Source organism: Urtica dioica, chromosome 10, assembly GCF_054948205.1.
Source record: "Urtica dioica subsp. dioica isolate 48M chromosome 10, U.dioica_male_clone48M_v1_H2, whole genome shotgun sequence".
NCBI classification, from domain to species: Eukaryota; Viridiplantae; Streptophyta; class Magnoliopsida; order Rosales; family Urticaceae; genus Urtica; species Urtica dioica.
In genome coordinates this window covers 16,942,141-16,960,461 of record NC_142765.1, presented here as the reverse complement: position 1 = coordinate 16,960,461, position 18,321 = coordinate 16,942,141, and the positions used below count along the sequence as shown (strand labels likewise).

The 18,321-nt window shown below is 34.4% G+C and overlaps 1 protein-coding gene across 1 annotated transcript; it reads left to right on the top strand.

Annotated features, from left to right (window-relative positions):
* Positions 1 to 11,797: 11,797 nt before the first annotated feature.
* Positions 11,798 to 16,931, top strand: LOC149383598 (putative boron transporter 2). Its single transcript, XM_089628473.1, has 12 exons — positions 11,798 to 13,079; positions 13,166 to 13,248; positions 13,335 to 13,527; positions 13,616 to 13,754; positions 13,846 to 14,011; positions 14,284 to 14,450; positions 14,527 to 14,700; positions 14,786 to 14,881; positions 15,283 to 15,420; positions 15,513 to 15,832; positions 15,919 to 16,189; positions 16,430 to 16,931. Exons 1-12 carry the CDS (start codon positions 12,976 to 12,978, stop codon positions 16,703 to 16,705), a joined length of 2,127 nt encoding a protein of 708 aa, XP_089484599.1. The 5' UTR covers positions 11,798 to 12,975; the 3' UTR covers positions 16,706 to 16,931.
* Positions 16,932 to 18,321: the final 1,390 nt, after the last annotated feature.

The window sequence follows — 18,321 nt, the reverse complement described above, 5'->3', positions numbered from 1 at the left end:
CTTCTTTTTCTCTTTACACTTTCATTAAAATTGATTTAAAAGGGTGCTCAACTAATCAACACTAGAACTCTAAATAATAAATATAGTACATAAAAAAGACAGCCAAGATACAAAGATTCTAGTTATCGCAACAATATAATTAATTGATCTAAATGGATATATACCTATTTTTAATCAAATTTGATACATCAAAAAATGTTTTTTTTGCCAACCAAAAAAGTTAATTAGGTCGAATAAGTATTATTCTAATATAAAGAAGGAGGCAAGATTTGTAGCTATTCTAATGGAGTTTTCATATTACTTCTAAATGCGTATGCTTTTAGAACACAAACACCTAGGTTGAATTTTTAATGTCATTTAATTATTATAAGTCATGTCACTTCTAGTCCCACAAACAACAAAACATAAGGTGAAAAATAATTTTGATTTTCGCATTTTAAGAATAATTAGGAGAACAATAACTAGTTGCAATTCAACTATTCTATAATATACAATAATAAAAAAATAACATCATTTTATTTGATTGGTGGACCTTTATTTGAATTTTTCCACCAACAAATATTATATTTCACAAGACTTAAGGACATGATCAAATCAATTGTGTTTTGTTGTCTATTTGTTGAAAGCTTGCACACTATAGATACTTTTGTTAAGAATCAACTAACAAGTGTTTATAAAAGTTATAAGCTACTATTTTTATTGTTAATTAAATTTTACATGCGAGTTTTTATAGTGTTTGAAAAAAAAATGCAATATTTCTCTGTATAGGGTAATGTACTTGGTTTATAATAAAAGCCTTGCGCATGTTAATAAATAAATATATATATATATATATATATATATATATATATATAATTGGTATTGAATACTGATAAATGTGTATGATGTGGCATTGTTCTGTGATTTACACTATAGTGTATTCGCTTTATGAACATTATTTTTCTTTATTATTAGTTGATTTCTTTTTACCAAACTTTCAATATTCGAGCCTAGTCATACGTGAGTTATTTAATATTATATATCATGCATTTATTTCATGAGTGATTATTTAATAGTATATATCATGCATTTATTTCATTCTCCCACTAATGAACTCTACCTTTAAATACTTCTGAAAACTTTTGATTATATCATTTATCATACGTAAGCACTATGAATATGGGCGAAATAGTATGTATATAAATATATATTTGTTTTTTTTAATAATATATATGAATATTTAATATATTACGGTAACTCGTTTAGTTTTATCATGTACATGTTTAACTTCGCCTTAAACAAATAATTGTATCGATCTCGATCTCAATTCTCATAGTCATAGCTAGCTAATTAGAGAGGAACACGCAAAACGTTGCCTTTTATTTATTTATTGTTAATGCATGGTAACTTATCCGGGGAAAAAGGACAAAAGGGGAACAGTGTTTCTTATCAAACAATACTTTTTTTAGCATAGTAATTGAGTGGTTGTTATTTGCCTAGAGAATTTTGACAAGATATACATAAATATATTTAAAATTAATTTTTGAATATATGCATAGTTTTAGATTTTTGCCCGTGATCAAGCATATTAATGGGGATGAATTAAGTACATATGAAGGTACTTTCCCTTATAAAGAAAATAAAATAAAAAAAATTTCCCGTCGTTTATTATTTAGTTAAATTGAAAAATATAAATTAGAAATCATTAAGTAAAAGTGAACGATCGCGGTTGGCTTTATACTATAGGCATGAGTCATGAGTCCATGATTTGATCGATATCTGGAATGGATATCAAAATTATTTTAGCACAAATATGACATCATAGGTATGGGAATTCATTTCTACACGTGCATGGTGGTACGATGTCACTAATAACATGGCTTAGCCTTTTGTTTTTGCTCCTTGAATGCAAAGCTCTTTTAACCTCGCTTAGAGCATAATGGTTAAGTTTGAGATTCGAGTTCTTTGACTTATGTTCAAATATAATGGTTGAGTTTTGTCATTCGCTCAGTTTTTTACTTATTTTATAAACATAATTTTTTGGTTATTAGCAAAAAAAAAAAAGTGTGGGTACTTCTACATCAATTTTTTACTAATTTTCTATTAAAAGCTTATATTTTTTTAACCTTTGCTACAATCACATCAGTTTTCAACCAATTTTAATAATATTTCGACAAATCTGCTATGTTTTCGACCATTCGTATAAGATTTTCGACCAATTTATCATATTTTTGACCAATTTACTAGATTTTTGACCCATTTATCAAGATTGTTATAATTTTTTTTTTTTTTTCATATTTGTCCTTCTCCCTCCCTCGACTGCCAGCCTCTCGCTCAAAAAAAAAAAAAAAAAAACATATCGACACTTTATTATGGTTTTTTTTTTTTTTAAGTTAGTTTGTAAAACCTCCACAAAGGCAAACCTTCACAAATCGTAGTTTTATTAATTTTTTCGTTAAGTTTTTTGGTGTCGACTCATGAACCTTTTCCTTTAGTAACATTAAACATAGCATGCACATATACTTGTCTTATTATACCCAACATGATAAGCTTTTATCCATATCTTCGAAGATAATTAATCTTGCTGGCCTCTTTGGTCTCCAGTGATATAATAATAATGATATAATTATAGAAAGTCATCATTTATAGAAAGTTGGGTATTTGCATATCTAGAAGATTAAAAAAAATATTGAGCACATGTGTATGCATTTATTCTTTCTGATTAACTATGTAAGATTTAAGTGCATGTGCACCTATACTATACATAATTACATATACATTTGCAAGGCCAAGCCATAAAGTATTTTGACTGAATTTTAAAAATTAATAACTATTTAGATTTTGGGAAGTAAGAAGTAAAAGCAGTTAATGAAATGTGGGCAAAATCAAGTATTTATTTTGATGTTATAAAATAAGTAAAATCATTTAAATATATATTTTCTGGTGAATATACATCTCTTAAGCACTTTACTAAGTTTTATTATAATAACAAAAGATGTTTATTAATCTGTGTTCAGCGTGTAAACTTGCATCAGGATCTATGGTTTTGCTTTTTTAATTTTGTGGTTCAAGCATCATTATCCAGTGCGTTATAATATAATTTCTGGGTTCTTTTACAATTGCTATGCCCGATCGCTAATAAAATATATACATGAGTTAGATATTGTCCAATCCGGGTGCTTTTTTTTTTTTGGCACGCTTTGCATTCTGAGTGGGCGTATATGTATATATTTGTGTAATTATAAATATCAAAATATAATTTAAAATATTGTTTGTGGGCGGCCTGCCATGGGAAGAGACTCGACAATGAGTTACGTTTATATTAATATAATTTATTTGTTGGCGGTCTGTTTTAAAGACGAGGAGTGTTCATAATAAGATATATATCTCTTATTAAAATTTGATACTTGATTGCAATGTTTGAAGTGTTGTTTTTTACACTGATTCAAGTTTCTTGATTTATGTAAAATTGATACATTGATAGAAAATTGAACAAAAAAAATGTGAAAAAAGTAAATTAAAATATCGTTTTCTATGAAAAATCGATATACTGATGAAAAATAAAAAAATAATATTGTAAAATAAATTAATGGAAAGATACTTAAAAATATAATCTAAATTTAAAACACTATAAATCATACATATCAAATATAAATGTTCTGCACACCACAAAATGTATCAAAGACGGAAATAGTAAGAAAACATTGCAAACCATCATGAAATAAAGATGTTCCACACGCATATAGCTAAAATAGGAAATGAAATGCATCAATAGAATCCTGATTGACAACCTGGTTGGATAAAACTCGATTGATGTTCTCGAAGCTCGCAATATTGGCACCATGGGAAATGCCCCATATACGATTGTTGGAAGTTTTGAACATGTTTGTCGTAGTCGACTTGAGCATACCCCACGACAACACTTATGAGGGGACATCATGGTACACATGTTTAGTGTGTTCGGCACCGAATCGATCTACGTGTATTAACATGCGGTACTCCTATTGGATTAAGATAACAGTAAAAAAGACAAGTATACGAACCATCACTCAGTGTCTGATGTAGTGAATGACATAGTGTCGAACTGAAACATCAAATGATAAACGTAATAGCTAGTCACTACTAGATGACATGTACGACCACATTCCTATTTGTGTTGTTGTCAATGGTGCCCACAAGAAGAGTAGTAGTGTCTATTTATGTACATTTGATGTCATATAGTTTTACGAAGACTCTTGCTTGTAATTGCCTATTCATTCATTAATAAAGTTGAAACGTTCATTCATTCTTTCTTTGTTTGAAGCTTTATGATAAAACCTTAGTCTTTTAGTCCATAAACAAACTTAACAACTTACGAAGAGACAAATGTAGATTTGCATGAACGAACTCTTCGTAGTTTGCTTAAAACGATATATTCGCAATCTTAGGGTCAAAGGACTATTGACCTCAGTATGATTGTTAGAAGAATCTATGATGTTTGGTTATGAGGCATTGAGAGTTGGAGACTCTATAGTTCTTCTAGGTATCTTCCGAAGGTATTGAATTGACCAGTGCACTTCTAGAGACAATATAAGAACAAACCATTTAACCTCTTATGTCTCGAAGTCACTATGTATGAATTGCATCATGCTTACCTTAATCCTGAAATGAGACATGCCATTTCACAACTTAGTATTCTCATTTGAGAAAGTCAAAGTTCGGACTCACTATGTGATTCCGAACAAGGCCTATTGGTGAAGTACTAAGTTGTGAGTCTGTCATGAGTAACTTTGTGAAGTTCTCATAGATATGGAATTCATGTACAAGATTGCTGAAATGCAATGTATGTCACCTCATGCTTTGTTCCTTGGAGTGTGAATAAATGAACTGGCCAGTGTCCAAATTGAGTCCTGACTCTTTTGGATGAAACAATGTGACTTGTTAGCTCCTCGTCAATACATTGTTTCTAACTTATTCACAAGCGACAAATGAGTTGAGGAAATAACAGCTAGAAGGGTAAAATGGTAATTTAGTAAATCCCGACTAGCTGATGACATTCATGAAGGGTAAACATAGATAATATTCAGTGGATCCGCTCATTATAATTAGGTGAATTCTTGAGTAGAAAATAAATTCATTTGAACCGAGAGATTTTCAGTGTCAGCTCTTTAGTGGAGTCAGTTGGCATTAAGCTAAACTTGGAAAAGGTTTGTGAACTTTTGAGTCCAAGTGTTTAGCTCAAGCTTTGTTCATTTGGGTCCATGAGGTCACTGTCACGAATCACATCGATAGGAATAGTTAAACTGGAAGCTAAGTCAAAACAAGAACGAAAATAGTCAAAATGGTATTTTTGTCTTTTGAGACAAAGGATGAAATGAATGTCAATAAATTTTTTGACAAGTTCATTTGATGACTTAATGTCACTCGGCCATGACTTGATCATTGGGCCTTGTGAATTAATTTCATTTCATAAGAATTTTATTGAAAATTCTTAATGGGCTTTTCTCATGTTGTCATGAACAAATGAAGAAGCTTCTAGAAGCTCCTTCTAGATGAGAATAGGCTCCCATAATACCCAAGGAAAGAGAAAATATTTTGTGCATAAATGTATCAAGATACTTGCCAAAAGAAAAAGAGGAAACAAATTTCATATGCTTGCCATAAGGAAATTCGGCCAAACAAGCCAAGAGAAAGTAAAAGGCATGGAATAAAAGAGGAAACTAATCTCTTGTGGATGTGCATGAGGTGGGCACCTATGTTGATAGGAATGGGTAATAAAAGATTGCTCATAAAGGCTTGGAAAATAAGAGGAAACTACTTCTTTCCAAGGCCAACCCTTCTTCTATAAATAGGACCATCATTCCTCTCATTCCATTCATTCAACATAAGTTAGAGATTGAGAGACTCTCTCTCTAGACATTGTTGGCCGAAAATCCTCTCTCTCTCTCTAGTTTATTTTCGATTTTTCTTGTTTTGGCACCTAGGTCCTCACTCGACCTAGTGTTTAGCTCTGCGACTTCAAGACTCGTTCTTAAGTCGTAGTGTTTAAAAGTGTCCACTCACTAATTCCTTTATTTCGAGTGATTTAGTGATAGAAACTTTCGTGGTTGCTCGAGGTGCCGAGGAAAGAAAGAGAGACGTGCTGCGAGGGGAGACGAGCGTTGCAAACTTTCCAAAAGCTTCTTCAAAGTTCAAGCTTCAAGAAAGGTTAGTAAACTTCTAGCTCATATTGGTTTTTAATTACATGTACTTGCACTTGTCTAGGTTAGTAAAAACTGTTTTTACTTGTAAAAGAAAATTTTTAAAATTCCGCCGCTTACCGAAGCGTTAATTATTTTCTTAAACCCTAGATCGATTCCAACATGTGTTCCACCGGCGTAGATGACTCGGTCTCAAAGTCAAAGTAATCTTCGGGCTTGTGAAACATGTATTATATTACTTTTCACATTAATTATGTATATATATATATATATATATATATATATATTGTTTGAGAACTTTAAACATTTTATATAATAACATGTCATATCCTTGACGATGTGCCCCGTGATTTTGATTTTGTGTAGATTGATAACATTGTTCCAAAGTTCAATGATCGTAAAGTTCATCTCCACCACTAACACCACCAACCTCGTGACTATCACCAACCCCAAAACCACCCCCTTTCTCCATCACCATCATTGTGACCACGTCCATCATCTGATGATCCATGCGAAATCTGACCAACGTCGTCACTCAATACCTGGTCTACAACAATGCATTCATTTCGAGCCTGTGAAATGACTCATGGGTCGGAGTTCTGTTTTCCATCATCAAAGTGAACTGGTCGGATCCATTGAAGGAGTTCATCATCTTCCTCATTGTCACCCATCAACTTCATTGACCTTTGGATTATCTCTAAAGGATCTAATCTCTCAGTGATATCACTTTTGATGTCTCTTAATTTCAACCTCATGTTGTAGCTACAAAAATACAAGCTCTTCCAATCTCTTGTACACTAGTCGGTTTCGTTGTTTTGTGTGGACAAGTGCCAAAGTGCTCCAATTTCTCTCGCACGCTGCTGACGATGCGGTTTGAGACAAAATTCTAATTTTCAATTTCCGTAAATTGGGTGTTTGGACCCCGAACATGGCCCACCATTCCCCTACAAAATTGAAATACAAACGTAAGTACTAAAACATGAAGTTAAAACTTCGGTTCAAAGATGGAGGTCTTACTGGAAGCCATCTTCAATTTTCCCGCAACTATGTTTTTTGCTACCAAACATGCCTCTGGCATCACAGAATGATACAAGTTTTTGTTTTCAATTTCGACATAGTCATCATTCATAAACAAAACCTCAAAGACTTACGTCATGGTTGAAACATGCCCATGTTGCGTCATAGCTGAAACATGCCCATGTTGCGTCATGATCGCCGGGTTATATTGAAACTTTGGATTTATCTAGTGAGCTACAAGTACAACATTCAAAGATAAAAATTAAAAATTATACAAAGACTTTTGCAATCAATGAGTGAAATGACTTATGTTTTCTTGATGTAACGGATGGCAAAGTTGTCTCATCATCTTTCAACCGCAATATCCCAACTATCCATTGCTTGCTAAGAATGCTTTCCAACTTCTTTTCATCAAGTCAAATACATGTCCACAATAATTGCATGCGAAATAGTTCGGATTTGTTTCAACCGGTGTACAATACTTACAAACTCATTTGTCGCTCATATTGTGATATACCTACAATTTGATTTCAAAATTTCAAGCAATATCAATTTCAAACAATTTCAATTTCAACCATTTCAATTCCAATAACTACTAACAATCATAGTATATTTAATGAAAGGGTATTTTTATCTTTTCATGTTCGTTTATTCTGGCTAATGACTATTATGCAGTATAAACCAAACGTTGACTATTTTATAAATTTCATGTTTTGTAATGGCTACATTGCTACATCACCCTTAACAAAATTACATTTAATGAAAAAATATCATGAAAACATTATTTTTAATGACATCTATTGTCATACTTTGAAATTAATAGTGGAAAAATTACATAACTAACCTAAAATATGCGTCACTTTTCATATCTCACTCATGTTTTCAAAACATTTCGACAGTAACCGTTTCCCTTCATTTCGGACAACTATGCCCTCATGTTTTAAAATTTTGGTATATTAAAAATGGTTAACATTTGTTGAAATCTAGTTAACAATTATTGAAAATCTGATTAACAGTTATTAAGTGTAAAATAGACACTTTAAAAATTAAAAAGGTTATTTCTGAAAACTAAAAAATTCAGCGGCTAATATTAAAGAAATTTACGAAAAACGTCTATTAGAGGCTATTTCCACATTACTAGTTCATATTAGATAATGAGAAAAACATTTTCAAAGTGTATATTGTGTGACTACATAACTTAAATTGTAGGAGTAAAATATTCTATTTTATGTTAGAATAAAATTAAAATAGTACATAATTGTGGGAAAAAATCGAATTTTTGAAAATTTGTTATAGTCAAAATCAATATAAAAAAGTCAGCAAAAGGAACATATGCAACATATTTATGTACTTTAAGGTGTATATATATATATATATTTTTTTTTTTTAATTTTTCATTACAATGGGGTATAAATGTGACATTTATTAAAATTAGAAATTGATCGCAACATTTTCACTTACAGTTATGTGTATATAAGTCATTTTCCCTAATTGAATGGCCACGACATTTCATGTGAGCTCATCGGCATTCGCTTTAGTATTGTATTATTTGATGTGCAAGTAATCTATATGAAAACTCTCTAATATTCATTTTGAATATGTTTTTTCCATCTACTATTTCCTATTTTTCCCTCTGTTTTATTACCTGTACACATACCCTTGGAATCACGCTTTTATTGGCTTTTTGGGAGATGTGGCTATCTAACCATTTTAATGTTTGAGTTTGACAAAATAGTCAAACTTTCCAAAATTTAGGCAAAATAGCCCCTTTCCAAAATTTAAGCAAAATAGCCAAAATTTGACAAAATTCTCAAATTACCCACACACACATACACATATACTTCTATCGACAAAAAAATCCCCTAAAAAAGCTCTCGATCGCCAAATTCGCCATTCGATTTTTGTCGTCCCCTCCATCGATCGCCGTCGTTGTCGTTCATGGCGGCTCCGGCTCGAAAACCTCGGTAACTAATTCGAGTCCAAAAATGGCTAAGGCAATTGGAATCCAGAGAAGTATCCATGGAAATCTCGGAGAACTAAAACCTGAGCTTGAACGCCGAGGAAAAATCAGTGAAGTTTTGAACTTCATCCCTAAATTTGCTTTCGAATCCATAGTAATTTGGTCGCGGTCGTCATCGTCGTCTATGGCGGCTCCGGCAAGGTCGCGGTCTGAAATCGAGCTCGAAGAAGCTCCGAATTCCTCTCCGCCATCTCCGTCACCACTATCTCCGTTTTCCTTGTCGCTCTGGAGATTGCTGAGATCGGTTGTTTCCGACAATGGGAAGATGATTTCATCGTCGATCGTTATCTCCATCATCTTCTTCTTCTTTTTTTTTCTTCTTCTGGTTTGTCGAACAATGGATTAAATTTTTTGAAAGCGAGATTAAATTTTTTGAAAGCACGATTAAATTTTTTGACATTTTTTCTTCCGATTTATCGAAGAGTGGATTAAATTTTTTGAAAGTAGGATTAAATTTTTTGACATCTTCTTCGTCTTCTTCTTTTTCTACTTCTGGTCTATCGAAGATTGAATTAAATTTTTTGAAAACAAGATTAAATTTTTTTGACATAATCTTCTACTTTTTCTTTTTTTGGTTTATCGAATAGTGGATTGATACACAAAGTGTAATTGATTAAAATTTTGGAAACTTAGATTAATTATTTTGAAAATAATTAAGAGTATACTAGTAATTTTACATTATAAGTGGCTAAAATGCATCAACTTGTGAAACTTAACTATTTTGCTAAACACTAAATTTGAAATGGTTAGTTCATACACAAAAATCCTTTATAATTAATAGTAACATAATAGGAGAAAGTATGAAACTAGCAAAGCCAAATTAAATGTCCCTTTAAATATTCTATTGCTTTAATTCCACATATAACTAATAAAGCTCAATTTGATAAGTTTGGGTCACAAGCTGTTTCTTAACTTAACTCGTCTAATAATTTTATGATTTATTTTCTTTATCTATTTGGCTTTGGCTTCGATTTCTAAAAGAAAATAAAAATTGAAATAACAATAATAATAATAATAGAATCCCACTCATGAAGCGACCTTTCGGTTGTATTTCTGTCTCAGTCTTTTTTCCTCTAATCGAACCATAATAAGTTTGTTTTGCTTTCAAACAAAAGAAATGTTGTCACAAATTATGGATATATTCATATCATAATATATGATATAATATAAGCAAACACAATTGTCTACATCAAGTATCTCTTTATAATTTTAGTAAGTGGGATTTGTAATGGCTGTTTGAATTGAGACAAAATATTGTTGAAGAGCAATAGCCGTACCTTATAAAATATCATTTATACTCGTTATTGATGAGCGGTCTTGTTGACCGGGGGAGGGTTCGTTCGACGACATGGGGTTGGCCCAAAGTCTTATAAAAGCGTGGAGCGTCTGGGAAGGCCAATTCACCTCTGACTCGTACAAATTGGCTAAAGGTCTTGACTCATTTCTCATATGAAAACCGACACAGATGGACGACTCATCCTCTCTCGCATGGAGGTCGGTCGAGTGGGCATGTGCCTTGCTTCTTATTTGCACATAGGAAAGCTTGTTGGATTTACCTCTTACGAGTACATGGGCGGCCAAGAGCCGACTTTGTTTATTTGTGGATACCGATCTATAACGCATACCACATTTCATGTATATGGACCAGCCACAGGGTCTGGCCATGTTGTCTATTACAACCATGCTCTCTGGGTCGGGTTGGTCTCTTTGTTGGGTTGCATAATGGTTTGAGCCTATTCGCGAGCTTAGATTTGGTCTCTTGGACATGCTTTGTAGATTTTGTGTCATAGAATTTCATTTTTCATACGTTTAAAAACGTTGCTATGCTACTTCTTTAGCTGATCGTTCATTAAAATTTAGGAAATGTTTTGCTCATAGATCTCATGATCTTAATTAAATGCTGTATTTGTATCTTATATTTTAAATTTGATAAAAATCGTACTTCCGATTGTTTATTTCTTCTTGTATTTACCCTTTTACTAGATTAAGCCGGAGACAATCAAAGAATCAAACGGGGCCTAAAATTTGGGGAAATTTCACATATATCTTGTTTAGAGATGGTAGTTCTTAGAATAACCCACATGTTCAAACTTTTCATAGATTATCGGTCATTTATTTATAGATGATTTTACTTTTATTAATGAAATTGTTAAAATAGAAAGAAAAAAAGCTAAAACTCTAAAGAGTAAAGAATAACGGCAAATAAAACTAGAAAGAGCAAATAAAATATTACAATAAATAAAATAAATAAATGACATACCAAAGGAAAAATAACATATTTTAGAGTTTAACTTTAAAATTACGTACTAAAAGTAATTTTCACTAAAACTTCCCATATTTTTGTTTTGAATACTTTTATCCTTCAACAAATATTTATTTTCCTCTCTCTTCTCAACTAATTTTTTTTTTTTTTGCACAAATGTTTAAAATAAGTGGTAATACCACTTCTCCTCTCTTAGGAGTATAACGTGTGAGTGTGATTGAATCTCACATGCAACATTACTCATATTTATTTTTATTAATTATGGAGTGTTCTTTTGTGGTATAGCGAGTATAATAGACTTATATTTATACAATACCCATATTGGATAAAAAAAAAAAAAAACTGATTTTTTTTCTTCCCTTCTTTATGTAACAAAGAGGCGAGGGAGTTGTATTTATTTATTCCTAGTCACCACTCACCACACACCAATAAGCACACTGTCACATTCGTTTCACGCCAACATCCCTTCCTGCATTACCAGAGTTGGTTCACACAAAATCCATCGCTCTCTCTCTCTCTCTCTCTCTCTCTACTATTTCCTGGGCACACCTGGGATTTCTCTCTCTCAGCATATTCGCAGTCTTCAAGCTCTGTCTTTTGTTCTTCCAAATATCCTTTTCCTCAAGTAATGTAATATACATGTGTTTCAGTCTCTTCTGTGTTTGTCTAGTGCCCATTTGCTCAAATTTCTTCTGACTAATCTTCTTCACCATGGTCTCGTTCATGGCTTCTCGCTAAACTTTTTTTTTTCTTTCCCTTTTTGTGTTTTTTCTGCGAATGCCCATTTGCTTCAAGCTGTTCTAAATAGTCACAGATTTAGTTTTTCGTGATGGGTTTCCGTTAAATTATTGTTCTTGGTCTTAAAGCTCATTCAAAGCTTGAAACTTTACTTCAAAGTTGTCAGCTTTTTTTTCTTAGCTATACTATATTATAACATGTAAGTGGCTTTTTCACCTTTTTGTATTTGATGAAAAAAATTACCTTTCTGATATTGGAAAGAAGAGAAAGGTGATGGATCTAAGCTTCAATATACATGTTGACCGCTAATTTTTGTGGTTCAATCTTTTATGTATAGTTGCTTATTTCGTTAATATTTTGAACTCACTGATTCCACAATGAATCCCACTCGCTAAATTTTGTTGCTTTATCCCAAGAAATGGAATCAAAGTAGAAAATATTTTACCCTTTTTTTCTGATAAATTCTTTTTGTTCTTCATGCCATAAACCAGTTATTCACTATAATATTTCTTGAAAAAATGTAAATTTCTTACACTAAAACTAACTCAATTCTTTTATAGACCTCTCAAAGAGGTCTGGTATACTTCCAAGAACTAATGAATCAAACGTTCTTATTTCCCGCTATTTTTGCTTTTCAAAACCATGATATGAAGTAGTACTTGTCTCTCTGCCCATAGTTTGTCTTGTACTATTTTTTTTGGCCTCTTGGGTTCCTTCGAATTTTGGCTATCGAATAAGCTGTGAAAAGCTTTAGTCTGTTGTATTTGAGTCAATCATCCATGGAAGAAACATTTGTCCCCTTTCGCGGGATCAAGAACGATCTTCGAGGGAGACTTTTGTGCTACAAACAAGACTGGACAGGTGGCCTCAGATCCGGTATAAGGTTTGTGGAACCTTAGTTTTAATATCAATATCATGTATATAACTTTTCCGTCATACCAAAGTTTTGAACATCTTATTTGCTTACAGGATCTTAGCTCCAACAACCTATATATTCTTTGCTTCAGCGATACCGGTTATATCATTCGGGGAGCAATTGGAAAGAGATACAAGTACTGGACAACAAGCTCTTCCGCTCTATAATTCTATTTTTTTTTTGCCTAGGAATTGTTGGATGATCATAATTTTTTTTACGCAGACGGAGCTCTGACGGCTGTTCAAACTCTCTCATCGACCGCGATTTGTGGGGTCATCCACTCGATCTTCGGAGGCCAGCCTTTGCTGATTCTCGGGGTAGCCGAGCCAACGGTTTTGATGTACACGTTCATGTTCGACTTTGCCAAGAACAGGAAGGACATAGGCCAGGATTTATTCTTGGCCTGGACCGGATGGTATGTTTTTGGAAAAGCTATAGGTGTAAAAGTCTAGTTTTCTTGTATTTAGTTAATTTTCTCTTATTACTAAAGAAATGAACTTCAGGGTATGCGTTTGGACGGCCTTGTTACTCTTCTTGTTCGCCATTTTGGGCGCTTCCTCGATAATCAACAGGTTCACGCGTGTCGCCGGAGAGCTCTTCGGTATGTTGATTGCAATGCTCTTTATGCAACAGGCCATCAGGGTGAGAATTATTTGTTTATTTTTAGTCATCTTTATGAAACTCTGGATATATGTATTTTTTTTTCTCAATCCGTGTTTTTGAAACGATACAGGGATTAGTTGAAGAGTTTCGAGTTCCTGCGAGGGAAAACCCGAATCAGAGCGCTCTTGAGCCTGCGTGGCGATTCGGAAACGGGATGTTTGCGCTCGTTCTGTCCTTTGGACTTCTTTTGACGGCGCTGAAAAGCCGGAAAGCGAGATCTTGGCGCTATGGCACCGGTGAGTTGATCTCAAACTACCCATTTTCAAAGCGATTGTGATAGAGAAATTCAACCTCAGACACGAAGTAATGATGAAAATATAAAAGCGAATTACAAGTGTAGATATCGGACATCCAAGATGTCCATGCTCTCCCTTTAGGAGTCTCTTCCTCTTTCTAATCTCTCGTACACTTTATGATCCCTTCTCTATTTATAAGCGAACAAAATTTCCATGTACTCTATATCAACCCTTTACTTATGATAACTTATTATATCCCGAGCACATCCTAGGTATGCTAAGGGGACTCATAGCGGACTATGGAGTTCCACTTATGGTGCTCCTATGGACCGGCGTGTCATACATTCCGGGTAACAATGTCCCTAAAGGACTCCCGAGGCGGCTTTTCAGTCCGAACCCTTGGTCTCGCGGTGCATACTCGAACTGGACAGTCGTAAATGTAAATTCTTTGCGTTTCAAATCGACTAAATGTTGTGTTAAGGTAGGGACTCATGTTTATCGCCTAAGCCATGCAGGAAATGGTGGATGTCCCTCCACTGTACATTGTCGGCGCGTTTATACCGGCCACCATGATCGCAGTGCTTTACTACTTCGATCACAGTGTTGCGTCTCAGCTCGCGCAGCAGAAGGAGTTCAACCTGAAGAAACCGGCTTCGTACCATTACGACCTTCTTGTTTTGGGTTTCCTGGTATTTTTTTTTTTTTTTCATTTGCAGCGTTGTCTTACTGATATTGAACCTGAGAAAAGTTACAAGTTTTTTTTTTTTTTTGTAGGTCATCCTATGTGGGCTTATTGGAATTCCTCCATCCAATGGTGTTATACCACAATCTCCAATGCATACCAAAAGCTTAGCTTCTCTTAAACATCAGGTTTGTTTTTTTTACTCTTTGCAAGCAATTAAGATTGTTCTGATTTCCATATAGGTTAATGTAAGGGTGATTTTCTTGGATATTTCAATTTTTTTCCTTTGTCTTAGTTTATTTGGAAGTCCCTCCTATTTTCCATGGAAAATGGGGTCGAAAATAAAATCCATCCAAATTTCTACGTGGGACCCGCATTTGTGTATATTTCGTCACTTTCCCCCCTTTTTTTCTCTCATTTTCCATGACTTCCAAACTGAACATGGAATTTTGAATTTCCCTTCCATTTTATTTTTTTTCTCATATTTTCATATTCTCGCGCATTTTCCGGGTTCCGAATGAAGCCTCGGTGCTCCCATTTTTTGTTTGATAGTATCTAAATTGATTACCATATTCTATCCGAGAAATAGCTTTTGAGGAGCAAACTAGTATCCGCGGCTCGAAAAAGCATCAACAAGAATTCGAATCTGAGTCAACTGTACCGAAGCATGCAAAACGCGTACGAAGAAATTCAAACTCCGTTGGCCTACCAAATGCCGCCTTCCCTCGTAAGAACTAACGAATAATTAATAGATAATCAATCCATATCATATAAAAGATTTCTCTATTTTTTTGTTTTTTAACTTCTAATCTGATACAGGGACTCAAGGAGCTGAAAGATTCAACCGTCCAACTAGCCTCGAGCGCCGGCTTCATCGACGCCCCCGTCGACGACACTGTGTTTGACATTGACAAGGACATCGACGAGCTCTTGCCCGTTGAAGTCAAAGAGCAAAGGCTGAGCAATCTTCTTCAGGCGTTGATGGTCGGAGCGTGCGTCGCAGCGATGCCTCTGCTGAAGAAAATTCCGACGTCTGTTCTCTGGGGCTACTTCGCCTTCATGGCCATCGAGAGCTTGCCCGGGAATCAGTTCTGGGAGAGGATATTGTTGATCTTAACCGCCCCAAATCGGAGATACAAGTGAGGCGATATTTAGCTTACAAATTCTTTACGAGTGAAAACTAACATTTGGCGGGATTTGACTTTTTTTTTTTGTTTTCTTAAAGAGTGTTGAAGGAATATCACGCGAGGTTCGTGGAAACCGTGCCGTTCCGAACGATTGCCACTTTCACGGCGTTTCAGACGGTTTATTTGTTACTGTGTTTCGGGGTCACTTGGATCCCTTTGGCCGGGGTTCTTTTCCCTTTGCTGATCATGCTTCTAGTCCCGGTCCGGCAGTATTTTCTCCCCAAATTTTTCAAGGCGGTTCATCTTCAAGATCTAGACGCCGCGGAGTACGAGGAAGCCCCGTCAATTGCTTTCAACGTGTCATTTGAGGTACGTTTCGCTTTTCTCTAACCATTTAGCTTAGGACGCAAGTCAATTAAAAATTTGCAGGTCAAACCGTTAAAGACTCTCCTGATTGAGTCAGGAATGGTAAATTAATCACATTTGAATGGGTCAATTTAATTGGGTTGATCAATTATCAATATTAATGTTTTCCTGATCTTCTATCGAATACTGTTCTTCAACAATGAAAACCTAAAATATACCGACTATTTGTTTTCGCGTTGACAGAATCAGGATCTTCAGGCAAGATCTACTAACAATAGCACCGATGGAGCGGAAATACTCGACGAAGTCATCACAAGAAGCCGAGGAGAGATCCGGAGAACTCAGAGTCCGAAAGTCACGAGCTCAATGCCTCCCATAGAGGACTCGAAGTCCATTTATAGCCCACGCCTTTCGCATAGAATGTACAGTCCGAGGCTAAACGAGCTGAGAGGCGGTCACAGTCCCCGGATTACGGGGCATGAAGTTGAAGCTCGAGAGACCCCGAGTCCCAGGCCATAGTTGGTTCCGATGAGATTGGTTTTCGATGGTTCTCGAGAGGCTTTATATATACATTATGCGTAGTTATGTATTGTCAGCTAATGAAATGTTTATCTACATTCTAACTTGTCAAGAATAGTATAGTTCATCTGAATTTTTTTTTTTTTTTTGCAATGTTTGTTGTGTATCTGGGCAGAAGAGAACATGTGATAAATGAAAAAAGAATATATTTTTCTGTTTCTGTTTATCGTATTTTTGTTGGTTATAGATCACTCACGACCACATTCACATTCGCTTCCTTTCAGAGAAAAAAGATAAAAGAAATTTGAAGATATGCTTTCTTTTTTCTTTTCCTTTTATAAGTGGAGACCATGGATGTGAAACAAAGTTTTTTGTCAGTATGTGTTTGAGATCATATCTGCCTTGAGAGTCAGATTCCATGAACGTCATTCAACTTACAGAGCAAACTAGAAAAAAAGGTATGTCTGGTCGACTTTATTTCTTGTCTTTGTGATGCGAACCCTTTATCCGAATATGCCAACAAAAAAAAAAAAAAAAAACGAGACCTTAGTTTTGCAAGAGTCTAATCCGATGATTATCGGAATTTCAATGGCCTCTTCCTTCTTTATTTTCAAGAAAAAGAAAATTCCACTTTCTTGTGGGTCAAGGAAGCTAGTTTGAAAAGAAATACAAGAGCTCTCGTTGTCTTCTCAGTCTAATCATGTGTAAACTTTGTAGCTTTCTGAACTGTCCTTTGTCCTAAAAACGCGAGTGAGCTTCATGGTGCGTTGTCAATTTCCGATGGGTTTTTCCGATGCGAGTCATTGTCAATAATCGGAGGGAACAAGAAATGGTGGAATTCATAGTTTTCTCTCCACCATTTCCTCTTTGCAACAAAAAAAAAAAAAAAAAAGAAAAGAAAAGGATATTGATGTGAAATGAGTGATGACAAGTTATGGACCCTCAAAACAAAATGCCTTTACGTTTTGGGGCACAAGTCACTGATTAGGCCTAAAAAGTATGGTTGCTTAAAAAGAAAAAAAATATATATAAATAGTTAAAAGCAAAAAACGAGTCATATATATATTAGTTAATGGAGAGGGATATGCTTATATCATAACATGGTCCCTCTTTGGATCGATTTGAGAATCTCCCACGTCACGATATAGTACTATATATATACTATTTTTTTTTTAAGGAAATGGGTTTGGGACCATCTAGTAGATAACATGTATAACACCCACAAACACAAATTTAGACTTTTTTGATCCAAACTAACAAAGAAACCTACATCGAAAAAGATCAACCGCTAATGCTTACGTTAACATTACCAAGTAAAAACCTAATTTGTACACAAGAGACACAATAATAAAACCGCGAACATCAAGCTCTTTCAAATATCCCTTTCAAATATCCAACCAACCGCGATCCATTAACCATGATGAAGACAGTTCTTCAAGCTGTAGAGACAAAAGTCTATCAGAATTTTCCGATCAAGAAAGTAGACGACGGCTAACATGCCTCCAAACTATAACATAATACAACACCAACAATAAGTAAGCACAAGGTAATGGAAATACCGAAAAAAACAAATAACATCATGATCTAAAGTAAATTGCAATCCAAAACCAACACAT

Bases quoted from the DNA above. Each gene is read 5' to 3' on its own strand.
- LOC149383598 (XM_089628473.1), top strand. From the start codon at position 12,976: ATGGAAGAAACATTTGTCCCCTTTCGCGGGATCAAGAACGATCTTCGA. The intron at 14,451-14,526 runs GTAAATTCTTTG...TAAGCCATGCAG, and splicing joins CGAACTGGACAGTCGTAAAT to GAAATGGTGGATGTCCCTCC. The intron at 15,833-15,918 runs GTGAGGCGATAT...GTTTTCTTAAAG, and splicing joins GCCCCAAATCGGAGATACAA to AGTGTTGAAGGAATATCACG.